Source organism: Dipodomys ordii, unplaced genomic scaffold (assembly GCF_000151885.1).
Source record: "Dipodomys ordii isolate 6190 unplaced genomic scaffold, Dord_2.0 Scaffold3, whole genome shotgun sequence".
Taxonomy (NCBI): Eukaryota; Metazoa; Chordata; class Mammalia; order Rodentia; family Heteromyidae; genus Dipodomys; species Dipodomys ordii.
The window spans coordinates 2,257,943-2,271,824 of NW_012267219.1; the positions used below are offsets into that span (position 1 = coordinate 2,257,943).

Here is a 13,882-nt window from a genome sequence, read left to right on the forward strand (position 1 = left end):
CTCAGCACCACATAAGCAAAAAGAAAAAAGCCAGAAGTGGCACTGTGGCTCAAGTGGTAGAGCGCTAGCCTTGAGCTGAAGAGCTAAGGGACAGCGCCTAGGCCCAGAGTTCTGGCCCCACGACCAGACCCCCCCAAAAATAATAAAATAAAATAAAACTATATCCAAGTTTTATTAAGTATTTCAGATTACATATTTCAAATTTCTGGTATGGAATAGAACCATTTTGGAACTGAAGAAATGGCATAAATGAACACTGAAATCCCTTGAAACTTTATAAAAAAAACAATTCCTCTGCCAAACACATCCCCATTATATAACAACATGAAATATGATCTATCTCTTCACTTTGGCAATAGCTATTTCCTAAAGGAATGAAAAGTAATGATTTTGCTACTTCTGTAAATTCATTAAAGATGGGATTCTATCTTCAGATTACAAATTTTAATGTTAGATGAACTATAATTACAAAAAATATCAGCAAAGAATGTCTAATAAAAGCAATCAAATCATTTTGAAAATAAAGTGAAGAAAAAAAAGCCTATTGTAATTGGTTAAGGATTTCCAATAGTTAAAAATCTGAGGAAGAGTTATGGATAGTACTATACAAATGTGTTTACATTCTAAGATAAGATGCTTTTCTTCATCTGGCAGGTAAGTACAGTTAAACAAGAAATAGGAAGAAAAGGAAGAAGTGGGATACTGGAACAACATTCCCCCAAAAACTTATCCTGCTTGATAAACACTAGACTGCCTTTGAGATTATGGAAGAGCTAAGGTTCGTTGAGTCACCATATTCTCGATAAGAAAAGATTAAGGGCATTACATAGTAATCTGCCTTTATGGCCCTATAAGCTTTATGTTATCAGGATTCCAAAATGAAGATGTATATAGTCACTGGTACAATTGTTCCTCTCTAAAAAAAGGTTAACAAAAAAAGAAAGAAAATTTTAACTTGGAGAGCAGTGTATAACTTCCAGGGGGAAACCTGAAAGTTATATGATTATGGAGTCTTCTCATCTCAAAGCTATAATCAAGGCTAGAGTAGGCAGTTCCTTGGGGAAGCAGGAAACAGGCTATAACTTAATACATGATAATATTGAAACCTTTCTCTGGACTACTCCTAGATTAACAGTTATCAAAGGGCACAAATACAACATAGTTATCTAGAAGTATGATCTCTGTTAGAGCACAATTACTCTGATAGATACTCAGCTTATCTGGCCAAACGTTTACCTTTTGGGGGACTGGATTCGAGAGATAGTCTTCCATGGAGAGCAGTCTGGACTATTACAAAATTTTCGGAGCTCCTCTAAAGCCCTTCGGGTCTCCACTTCCCCTTGTAGCCGATACTCTTCTTCTGTCAGGAGACGAGGGGGAACAGGCTTTTCTGTTGCCTTACACACCTTTCTGTGCTCACCAAAATAACATCATGAATCATTAATCAGTAATCTATATCCATCCTTACCTCTAGCTCCCTTCAGTGGACCAAGTGCACGGCAGACAGCTTGAACATTAAGAGTCATCATTCCCACCTTTCTTCCGTAATTTTTCATTAAAATGGACTCCTAATTCATCAGACTATGAGTGAAAAATCAGAGTAGTCAATATTATTCACTAATGTGAATTCACTTATTTTCTAATAAATGATAAACAACATATTTATTTCCAATAAATGGAAAAACAACAAGAAAATGATGCTATAATACTGTGATCCACTAATTTGGCTCCTCAAACTAATGGTATCACTTTGACTCTCTGAACAGAACAACCATTGTTAATCTCAGAATCCATGACCATTCCATATTTACTACACAAGATGATAACATGCTATATCTCTAGAGCAATCTGAGAGCCAACTGTGAAAGCAGGTGACCTACAGCCTCAAGTACAAAATGGCATAATTTGCACCACCTTGTGGCAATAAGAATAAATGACACTTTACTGGATGTTTTTATATAAAATGACTAAAAGGAAAAAAAATTTAAACCTATGGAGTCTAAAAAATTAAGAGTTTGGAAGTAACAAAGGCAAGAGGTTTAACATAGTAATTTTTCATTAATAATGAGGTTCCAAGGCAACACCTCTGTATCGTTTTGCTGTAATCTGAATCCCACACTGCATGTGTCAATACAAAGTTATACTGCTTTCAGTCACCTGTAGGTGATGTACAGCCACTGAATAGGGTACTCCAGGTTCTTAGTACACAGTGAAATGACGATAAGAGCAAGGGCAATGTGAGGTATCTGGATGCCAGAATACATGAAACTGAGGCCCATCAGCTGCAAGGTCCAGGTCAGAAGATTGATACTTCTTTCGTTCTCCAAGGGCCCATACTTGTAACACACTGCGAAACTCATGAATCCAACCGTGAGGATGTAGCCTATGACAGGAGTTAGCAGAAGACATTCCTTTTCATTTATGCATAGTAAAAAAAATTGTGTGGTAAGTTCATTATATATTAATTGTGTAGTAAATTCACTATATCTATTAAATTAGAAAATTGAACAAGATCTTTCCTCAACTATTCATACTTCATCATTAGGAAATATTCATTCCTAAAGTTGTCACAACTTTATTTGGTTCAAATGGAGCATTAAAGCTAAACACTGTGGGGGCTGGGAAGGTGGCTCAGTGGTAGAGCGCTTGCCTTGCATGCATGAGGCCCTGGGTTCGATTCCTCAGCACCACATAAGCAAAAAGAAAAAAGCCGGAAGTGGCCCTGTGGCTCAAGTGGTAGAGCACTAGCCTTGAGCTGAAGAGCTGAGGGACAGCGCCCAGGCCCAGAGTTCAGACCCCACGACCGACAAAGGAAAAAAAAAAGCAAAAAGAAAAAAAAAAAAAGCTAAACACTGTGGGCTGGAAACGTGGCTTAGTGGTAAAGTGCTTGCCTAGCATGCATGAAGCCCTGGGTTGGATTCCTCAGTACCACATACCCAGAAAAAGCCAGAAGTGGTGCTGTGGCTCAAGTGGTAAGACTGCTAGCCTTGAGCAAAAGCAGCTCAGGGACAGTGCTAGGCCCTGAGTTCAAGCTACATGTTGAACAATTCTGAAAGTCTATTTCAGATTAAAAATTTCTAAAAATTTCTAGATCAAGGGTTTCTACTGTACCATCAAACTATTCCTTCTTTATAGAAAACACTCCTGATGTCATTTTTTTACTTCCTAAGATCATCAAGGCATTTGAAATAGGATTATATTAATAAAGTTTATTTACACACTTTTCAGAAAGATACTTATTATAAAGGGAAGTGCTAATAAATAAAGTCTTCTCCTTAGTGGCATTTTAATTTTAAAGAGGGTAATAATGACAATAGTATTAGAAATAAGTCATGGAGAAGCATGATTCTTACAAGTCAGTCCAATAACAATAATTATTAACCCCTTGTAAGCAAGCAATCTCATTTCATAATCAAATTAGTTACAACAGCCTATAAGCATTCAAAAGGGAAAACAAAACCAACACTTACTTAAAAGATACTGCCAGTAACACCTCCAGATTTCTTGCAAATTCTTAAAAACTAGCTGAATGAGGTACAGAGAAAAGGACCAGCCTCCCACCAAGATGATGTAAATGGGACTTTTCTAAGACAGAGTAGAAATGAAAGCAAAAAGTTACAACAGACTTTCCAAGCATAAAAGAAAATGGAACTATGATTTTTAAATTTAATCTACTCAAAATGCACAAAAATCACATCTCTTAAAAAGAATTGCTTTATATTTAAGAAGGTACAGTCTGTAAGGAACATTGGAAAGATGAGATGCTAAGTAACTTAAAGCGTAGCTATATAATTAGGAAACAGAAAGGTGACTTTAATCTTTCACTGAGTACATATTTTAAATAAAAAGTTTGTATGTAATCAGACTCCAAGTCTCATCATGAAACGTACCTTGCAGAATCAAGGAGAGTAGGACAGCCATCAGTGCAAATTTTTCAGTGTTCCAAGATTAACCCCTAAAATCCAGTAGTGCCAGGCACCAGTGGCTCCTATCTGTAATCCTACCTACTCAGGAGGCTGAGATCTAAAGACTGTTGTTCAAAGCCAGCCTGGGCAGGAAAAATCACTGAGACTCTTATCTCCAATTAATAACCACAAAGTAGGAAGTGGAGTTGTGGATCAAGTGGTAGAGCAATACCCTTGAGCACAAAAGCTCAGGGAAACACTCAAGGCCTGAGTTGAATTCCCAGGACCTACATGTGCACACTACACACACAGACACAGACACACACACACAGACACACACACACACACACACACACACACACACACAGCACCACCACCACCACCACCACCACCACCTCCACCACCACCACCACCAACAACAACAACAACAAAAATGAAGCTGGGAACTGGTGGCTCACACCTGTAATCCTAGCTACTCAGAAGGCTAAGATCTGAGGATCACAGTTCAAATCGAATCCTGAGCAGGAAAGTCCATGAGGCTCTTATCTCCAATTAACCAACCACCAGAAAAACTGGAAATGGCACTGTGGCTCAAAGTGATAAAACACTAGCCTTGAGCAAAAGAGCTCAGGGACAAGTGCCCAGGCCCTGAATTCAAGCCCCACCACTGAGGGAGGAAAAAAAGGTATGTTAGCTATTCAAACTCAACCTAACTGCAGATGAAGATTCTGTTACTTACTTTGGGTACAAATTTGGATAGTATAAAAATGATGATTAGTAGAGAAGCCACAATTCCCACACTCATTCCAGTGGAATAGTAGAAAATTTGACTCCTGCAGAGACAAAATATATTTCATGACTATGACTATGGGTATACACTTCATACAAAGTACGGTATTGTTGAAATTAGAAAAGTGATACAGCAAAAGGGTTTTTTTGATGTTGTTTTTTGTTTTTGTTTTTGTCAGTCATGGGGCTTGAACTCTGGGCTTGGGCGCTGTCCCTACGCTCTTCAGCTCAAGGCAAGTGCTCAACCGCTTGAGCCACAGTGCCATTTCCAGTTTTCTAGTGGTTTACTGGAGAGAAGAGTCTCACATACTTTCCTGCCTGGGCTGGCTTTGAACTATGATCCTCAGATCTCAGCCTCCTGAGTAGCCAGGATTACAGACGTGAGCCACCAGCAACCGGCTAGCAAAAGTGTTTTTAAAGGGTACCAGATTAAAGCAAGAATTTGCCTAGGACTTAAGACTAGTAGACTATAGAGACTGACAGACTGGAAGAATCAAGTTGTTGCCAGTCTATGGAGATTAGTACTAATGAAGTCTACTCAAAAAGATCCCAAAATAAACCTCTATTTAATCTCCTACTCCCTTCCTCCATCCTAATTTTTTCTCCAAAGTAATTTTTTTTTCCCATATCAGGGTTTGAACTCAATGGTAGTCTCAATGGTAGAGCCCTAGCCTTGAGCACAAAGAGCTCAGGGACAGCACCCAGGTCCTCAATTCAAGCCCCATAACCAAAAAAAAAGATAATTTTTTTAAAAGCCAAGTGCCAGTGATGCCTAGGATTACACCTGAAATCCTAGCTATTCAGGAGATTGAGATCTGAGAATCATGGTTCAAAGATAGCCCAAGCAAAAAAGTCCCTATGAGACTCTTATTTCCAATTAACTTCTCAAAAAACAGGAGTGAAGCCATGGCTCAAAGTGTTAGAGAACTAGCCTTGAGTAAAAAAGACCAAGGATAGTGTCTAGGCCCTGAGTTCAAGCCCCCTGACAGACAAAATGAATTAATTTAGCTCTCTGGGCCTGGACCCGAGTTATGGCAATATGGCGAAAAGCACCAAAGAAGGTCGGCATTGTTGGTAAATACAACACCTGTTATGGTGCCTCACTCCAGAAGATGGTGAAAAAATTGAAATCAGCCAGCATACCAAGTACACCTGCTCCTTCTGTAGCAAGATTAAGATGAAGAGGTGAGCTGTGGGCATTTGACACTGTAGTTCCTACATGAAAACAGTGGCTGGTGGTACCTGGACCTACAACACTACTTCTGCTGTCACAGTAAGTTTGCCATTAGAAGACTGAAGGAATTAAAAGACCAGTAAAAGCTTGACCATCTGAAATATCCCTAGTCTACAATAAATGGGTTCATTTATATGACAAAATTTTTTTAATTTAATTTAAATGAAAAAATACTAACTCTCTTTAACTTAATGATGGTTCTACATAATAAGGAATATTTTTAAATATCTTATTTTTTAATCTGCATAATTTATAGTAGAAGGAAATTTCATTGTGATATTTCCACACATAAACATAGTGCGCTTTGAACAAATTCACTCCCTCCACCATATTCCTATTCCTCCCCTCCCGTAATAGGGACATTTCATTATTAACACTTACTATATAAATCAGAAAAAATGTAAGTCCTAACACATAAATGTTTTTAAGGCCGGGCACTGATGGCTCATGCCTGTAATCCTAGCTACTTAGGATGCTGAGATCTGAGGACTGGGTTTGGGTCCGGTCGTGGGGCCTGAACTCTGGGCCTGAGCGCTGTCCCTCAGCTCTTCAGCTCAAGGCTAGCACTCTACCACTTGAGCCACAGCGCCACTTCCGGCTTTTTTTTTTCTGCTTATGTGGTGCTGAGGAATCGAACCCAGGGCCTCATGCATGCAAGGCAAGCGCTCTACCACTGAGCCACCTTCCCAGCCCTGAAGACTGGGATTTGAAGCCGGCCTGGCAGAAGAATCCCCATGAGAGACTTTTGTCTCCAATTAACCACGCAAAAACTGAAAGTAGAGACTGGGAATGTGGCTTAGTAGTAGAATGCTAGTCTTGAGCAAAAAGAAGCTTGGGGACAGTGCCCAGGCCCTGAGTTCATGCCCTATAATCAACCAAAAAAAAAAGTTTTTAAAGTATTTTAAATATAAATACCAAAGCAGGGGGTACCTCGGGTGGTACAACGCCAGCCAATGAGCAAAAGCAAGCATAAGATACTGAGTTTGAGTCCCAGCCTGGAACAAAAATAAAAATACCAAAGCAGGCAATATTCAAGCTACACAGGTGACAGAGAGGGAATAATAGTTCCTGTGGTTTTTTGTGACAGATGTCAAGCAGTGTAGTGATGAAGCCTATTGCAATGCCTGGAAACCTACCTGCTCAGCAAGTCTCCACAAAAAAATAGCAGAAGTCCAAGGAGGAATATGAGGAAGAGTTTTGGGTCAAATCCTGAAATAAAGAAAGATTTTTACTTAAGAAAAAAAGTGATTTAATTTAAAGTATTATAAAATACTAGTATTATTGGTCAACTACAGTTTTTTTAAAATAGAGATAGCCTACCCAAATGGCACTGTAGTTTCTTCAAAGCTTAGGCACCTACCCAAAGAGAAACCATAATTAAGTCTGTCTTTCTGTACTTTCCTGAAGAAATTATTGTATTTATTGCTATTATTAATAAATTATAATTTTGTAATTCAGGTACTATGTATATTTCTCTTGTGGATAATATCACCTCAAAAAAACTATTTTTATGTTGACTACCTATACAAAAGTTAAAAGAAACTGGCTTCACTTTGGACCAAGCTAGACACAGACCACCAGCACTTCACATTATTGCCCAGAAGAGGTCTCCACTATTGTGGCTTTCAAGCCTTAAATACAAGTGCAGAATTTAGCAGATGTGCCTACAATTTTGCATTAGAACCTCCCATTGTTTTCTAATTGTCCAACAGTTTCATTCTACTTTCCTTTACTCCACACACTGTACTGGAAAAAAACTATTAACTAAACACACCTCATCCAGGACCAGAAGTCCCAATCAAAGACCCCTTAAGGGACACACCAGAAACTCCACCACCTTTTCCATTTAAGAACTCTAGGTCTGGGGAAGGTCCACAGAGAGAGGAATCACTAAATGTATTACAGTACCAAAAACAGAACAACTGCGAAACCATATTCAACTGTGAAACTATAGAATAATTATCAGGGCATTTTTGCTTTGTATTTATACCAGTCCTGGGGCCTTCAACTCAGGGCGTGGCCACTCACTGTCCCTGAGCTCTTTGTTCAAGGCCATTTGAGCCACAGCTCCACTTCTGGCTTTTTGGTAGTTAACTGGAGCTACAAATCTCATAGACTTTCCTGCCTAGGCTGGCTTTGAACCACAATCCTCAGATCTCAGCCTCCTGAATAGCTAGGATTATAGCTGTCAGGCACCAATTCCCTACAGAAGATCATTTTTATAGCAAAATTTGGAAACAAACATTCCTACTACTTACAACATCCCAGGATGCTGATTAGTAACCAAGAAGAAACCAAGTCTCAGAGAATTCAATGGAATCCACTCCTCAAAAACTATCTCAGACACCTACTAAGAAAGATAAACTTCTGGTTCTACAGAATAAGCCTTACCCTGCAGTGATCTTTACTTAAGTTTCCACAAATTTTTTTTTTTTTTTGTCCGATCGTGGAGCTTGAACTCTGGGCCTGGGCACTGTCCCTCAGCTCTTCAGCTCAAGGCTAGTGCTCTACCACTTGAGCCACAGCGCCATTTCCGGCTTTTTTTTCTTATGTGGTGCTGAGGAATCGAACCCAGGGCCTGATGCATGCAAGGCAAGTGCTCTACCACTGAGCCACCTTCCCAGCCCCTCCACAAATTTTTACTTATGGTTCCATAAATACTCTAGCAAATTATTAGGAACCAATTTTACCCTTTATTCTGTTTTTTGTTTAATCACTTTGTTATCTAAAAGTATCCAGAAAGCATGATCATAGTAATCTGACTTACTATAAAATACTATCATAGTTATCTGACTACTATAGCAGCTCAGTGCTAACTGGACGTATTAGAAAGCATGCCTTCCCAATTCTAGGAAAGGGGTGTTCAGAATAGCCCTGAGTAGGTTTCATTCTAACTAAAGAGTCTCATTCATGGCTGGGCGCCAGTGGCTCACGCCAGTAATCCTAGCTACTAAGGAGGCTGAGATCTGAGGATCACGGTTCAAAGCCGGCCTAGGCAGGAACATCCGTGAGACTCTTATCTCCAATTAAGCACCAGAAAACCGGAAGTGGCACTGTGGCTGAAGTGATAGAGCACTCGCCTTGAGCTGAAGAGCTCAGGGACAGTGCCCAGGCCCAGAGTTCAAGCCCCAACACAACCAACAACAATAACAACAAAAAGGTCTCATTAATATAGTTGAAGTCTCTATGAGCTGTTTGGAGCTGTAGTATATTCATCATTATAACCATTAAAGAACCTAAATGGATCTGCCTGGTCTGGGTCTTCAGTGTCACTAATTCTCCCCTCCCAAACTCAGTTCCTCCTCATTATAGAATCCATCAGAAAAACAAGAGGTGAGAGAGACTTACTCCGGGTCACAATAACACTGTACTTGGTGTCCTTCTCTATAATCTCAACTTTAAGGCAGGTTTTTGTGCTGTATAGACCCACGTTAACATAGGTGTCATTCAATTTCTCTTTTAAAAAGGAAGAAAAGAAGTTCCAGATACTAAACTGCTCCAGCTCCTTCAGTTTCTCCTCATTGTCCACCTGCGTGACTCGGACCAATTTAGAACTATTTACCCGGATCTGTAACATAAGTAAAATCAAGATGAGAAACAAGAAGTTGTTCATAAATACAATTTTTAGAGTAAATAGCTAAATAAGTAATGGTGCCTGTCTCCATGAGGGTTACAAAAAATACACAGCTGTAACAGCTCAACATAATTGGGCAAACAGCACCGCACATGATACAGAGACACAGCTGGTAAATGACTTCTTGTTAATATGATCTGCATCTATTAGGCCAGAACATAGACGGGCAACGACTCCCAAGCTGGATGAGTTATCAATACAGCTATTTATGAGATCTTACAAAGCAAGGGTCTGAATATTAAGAAAATTGCCAGTCATAACAGCCCCAGAAAACTGAAAATGTTTCCCATAATGACAGACTGAGAAGTTCAACCCATTGTCAGAAATCACTGATTATGGATAAATGTTGGCTATAATGTGCCCTACATAGAGTATGATTTTTACATCTGATAATAAAAAAAGAAAAATTTAAAAACCCACAAGCCCACTCTTAGGTTTTTTGATGTGAACAACAATCATCCATATCAATATACTTATAGCAGCAACATTTCCAAAAGGACTCATTTTGTTCAATCACTATTATAGCCAGATGCTCTTGCCTACCAGGTGATTTAGCAATGTTATGAAATAAATGAAACCAGTTATTCTACCAAGGAGAAACTGTAGTTCAAGGGGTTTATGAAACATCTTGTGTAGAACCAAAACAGAATAGGAGCAGCAAGGCAAGAGTTTATACATCCTGACAGGCACACCAGTTTCCTGCCCAAAGAAGGCAGGTGTTTAAAAAGAATATGCATGCACACTACAAAAGGAAGTGAAGACAAAGAAGCAGCTTCTTTGAGAAAGGCAGAGAAGAAGAAAAGAAGTTTATACCTCTGGGTTACTTAAAAAAGTCAAGATGTCCCTGAAAAGGACATCCAAATTATTACCTGTATCCGGGTCCATATATCATGCCACTTTGGGGTAAGCACATTTTTATAACAGAATTGTTGGCTGGTAGTCATATCATAAAGTTGGGATTCCTGAAGCATGACCACATTTACATCAAATCCAGCTTTATACAAAGAAAGAAAACAAGAATTAAGTATAATGTACCAGGACAAGCTAGTAATTATAATTTATTTCATAAAAAGAATGAAATTGAGCCGGGTGCCGGTGGCTCATGCCTGTAATCCTAACTACTCAGGAGCTACTCTTCAGATCATGGTTCAAAGCCAGCCCAGGCAGGAAGGTCCATGAGTCTCTTATCTCCAATAAACCATCAGAAAACCAGAAGTGGTGCTGTGGCTCAAGAGGTAGAGTGTTAGCTTTTGAACTGAAGAGCGAGGGACAGTGCCCAGGCCCAGAGTTCAAGCTCCAGGACTGACCAAAAAAAAAAAAAAAGAATTAAACTGATCATGTTCTTAAACTCAGGGTAGGAGAATAAAGCATAGTTTATCTTGCCCAGTTTAATCTTTTGTGTGTGCTTAGGTAGGACCTTCAACATGCTAAGCAAAGCACTACCTTTAGCTATTCCCTAGCTCCAAATGTAATTATTTAAATATTAAAAATAGTCATTAACTCAGTGAGTAATAATGAAAGCTATCATTAAGTATTTATTAACGCAGACAGTATGCTGTCTCATTTAATGCTTCTAACAATGCTAGGAGGTGGGAATTTTCATAATACCTAATTTACAAATGAGGAAATTAATGTCTAAGAATGATTAAATATTTGTCCAAAACTACACAGCTAATGAATAGCCTAATTCACACTCAAGTCTGACTTTGACCTTAACCACAAGATATCCTGCCTTATGCTCACTTTGGCAGCACACATACTAAAATTGGAACAATGCAATTAACATGACCCTTGTGCAAAGATGACATGTAAATTTGTGAAGCATTCTATTTTGAAAAAGAAAAAAGATATCTTGCCTCTCTTATAACAGGATAATTAAAATAACCTAAAGTTATCCCATCTGTCATTTTCCCCACCCTTTTTCTGGAGTAGGATAAACAGAACTAGCAGTAGTTTAGCTTAGTTTTGTTAGTAGTTTTGTGTGTACATGTGTTTATGTGTCCCTACTGAGGCTTGAAGTCAGGCTTCCACTGTTTTGTTTTCATTCCCATTAGGCTTTTTCACTAAAAGCTGGTAGTCTATCATCTGAGCCATGCCTCTACTTCTGGTTTTGTCTGCCCAGGACTGGCTATGAGATGCAATCTGCAATCCTCAGATCTCAACCATTTTGTGTGTGTACACCTAGGGCTTGAACTCAGTGTCTTACAGCTATCCTTGAGCTTTTTCACTCAAGGCTAATGCTCTACCACTTGAACCATAGCTACATTTTCAGCATTTTTTTGTAGTTAATTGGAGATAAGAGTCTCGTGGACTTTTCTGCTAGGGCTGGCTTTGAACCATGATCCTCAAGTCTCAGCCACCTGAGTAGCTAGGATTACTGGCATGAGCCACCAGTGCCCAGCTTGTCAGCCTTCTAAGTAGTGAGGATTATGAGTCACCTATAACAATAGTACTATAATAGTACTTTAAAGGGACGTAAAGTTACCGCTGGTTCCAGCTATTTCAAGTTTTACAGTAGCCAATGCAGTCCTCTGATTGACCAAATTGGAGACTCCCCGCAGTTTGAATTCATTCTTAGTTAATTCAAGTTTTATGAGCAACCACTGTTCTATATCTTCCCATTCAACTTTGCTGAAAATACCTTAACAGTTAAATACCTTTTTTTTGCAGTGCAGGGGTTCAGTGAACCAAGAGCCTCATGTACGCTAGGTAATCACTGCACCTACCACTAAGCTACACTTCTAAACTTCTTCCTTGAGTTCTACATTATGCATACAATGTATCAAATACTACTGAGCGTAAAATTATATTTGAGCTTTAGTACAAAGGTGGGTAGATTTAAATAAACTAAGACAGACAAAACCAGCCTATATCCACCAGCCCAAAATGATTCTAGGGTGAAACTGAGACTTTTTTTTTCCCCAGTACTGGATATTACCCACAGCCTTGAGCATGATAGGAACAAGCTACATCCTCAGCCCCAAGATAAGACTGAATCTGAAGTTAAATTTAGTCTCAAACCTAAGTGTAAGAGCAAAACCTATAATACCTAGAAGAAAATACAAGTGTAAATATTCATGGCCTTGGGCTAGGCAATTGTTTTTAGATATGACACTAAAGCATAAGTAGCCAAAAGCAGGGGGGCGGGGGAGAGCAGATAAACTAGACTTAAAAATAAATTCTGCTGGATGTGTTGGCTCACACCTATAATCCTTGCTTTTCAGGAGGCTGAAATATGAGGATCATGGTTCAAAGCCAGAACAAGCAGGAAAGTCCATGGAATTCTTATGTCAACCACCAAAAAGCCAGAAGTGAAGCTGTAGTTCAATTGGTAAAGAACTAGCCTTGAATAAAAAAGCTCAGGGGCTGTGTCTAGGCTCCAAGTTCAAGCCCCAGGTTTGATACCAAAATAATAATAATAATTTTAAAGTAAGTTCTTATGCTTCATACAAGATCAAAGGGGAAAAAGAAAAAAAGCTTTTGTGTATCAGTGTACACTATCAAGAAAGTGAAGACAGCCTCACAAAATTAAATAGTTGCAAATCACACATCTGATAATTGTTTAGTATCCAGATAACGATCTAATATCTACAATATATAAAGAAGTATTACAACTCAGTGATAACGCCATTTCTTTCTATCTGTTCATACAGGATGTGAATAGATATTTCTCTAAGGAAAATATATAAATGTCTAATAAACACATAAAGAGAAACCCAAAATCTTTAGGGAAACGCAAATCAAAACCACAATGAAATATTTCTTTACATCCACTAGAACTAAGGTACATTCAGGGGCTCAACAGCAAATGTTGGTTGAGAATTTGGAGAAATGGAAAACCTCAAATACCGCTGACAGGAATGTAAAACAGCACAGCTTCTTTGGAAAAGTTTAGCAGCTCCTCAAAAAGTCAAATACACATACAGTTGCTATAGAATTCTACTCCTGTATATATACCTAAAAGAACTAAAAACATAAATTCACACAAAAACCTGTACATTGAGCTTAGAGATGTGGTTAAAGTAGTAGAGTACTTGCCTAGCATACATGCTGGGTTCAATATCTACTACTGCAAAATAAACAAAACCATATATGAATTTTCACAGCAGTATTGTACATAACAGCTAAAAAGTGGTAACAACACAAATATCCATCAATTAGTGACCAGATAAACAAAAAGAAGCATATATCCATACAATAGAATACTACTCAGCTATAAAAAGAAATGAAGGGGGCTGGGAAGGTGGCTCAGTGGTAGAGTGCTTGCCTTGCATGCCTGAGGCCCTGGGTTCAATTCCTCAGCACCACATAAGCAAAAAG

At 38.8% G+C, this 13,882-nt stretch overlaps 1 protein-coding gene and 1 pseudogene across 1 annotated transcript in view; one reads left to right on the forward strand and one right to left on the reverse strand.

The window, feature by feature from the left end:
- Nemp1 (nuclear envelope integral membrane protein 1) overlaps positions 1-13,882 on the reverse strand; it is a 22,260-nt gene that overhangs the window by 2,367 nt on the left and 6,011 nt on the right. Inside the window, exons 2-8 of the mRNA XM_013018000.1 lie at positions 10,432-10,556; positions 9,277-9,496; positions 7,065-7,137; positions 4,645-4,738; positions 3,471-3,585; positions 2,158-2,383; positions 1,237-1,410 (exon numbers count right to left, since the gene is read on the reverse strand). Coding sequence (XP_012873454.1) covers positions 1,237-1,410; positions 2,158-2,383; positions 3,471-3,585; positions 4,645-4,738; positions 7,065-7,137; positions 9,277-9,496; positions 10,432-10,556 — 1,027 coding nt within the window. The remainder of the gene's footprint in view (positions 1-1,236; positions 1,411-2,157; positions 2,384-3,470; positions 3,586-4,644; positions 4,739-7,064; positions 7,138-9,276; positions 9,497-10,431; positions 10,557-13,882) is intronic.
- LOC105986954 lies at positions 5,726-6,011 on the forward strand (annotated as a pseudogene).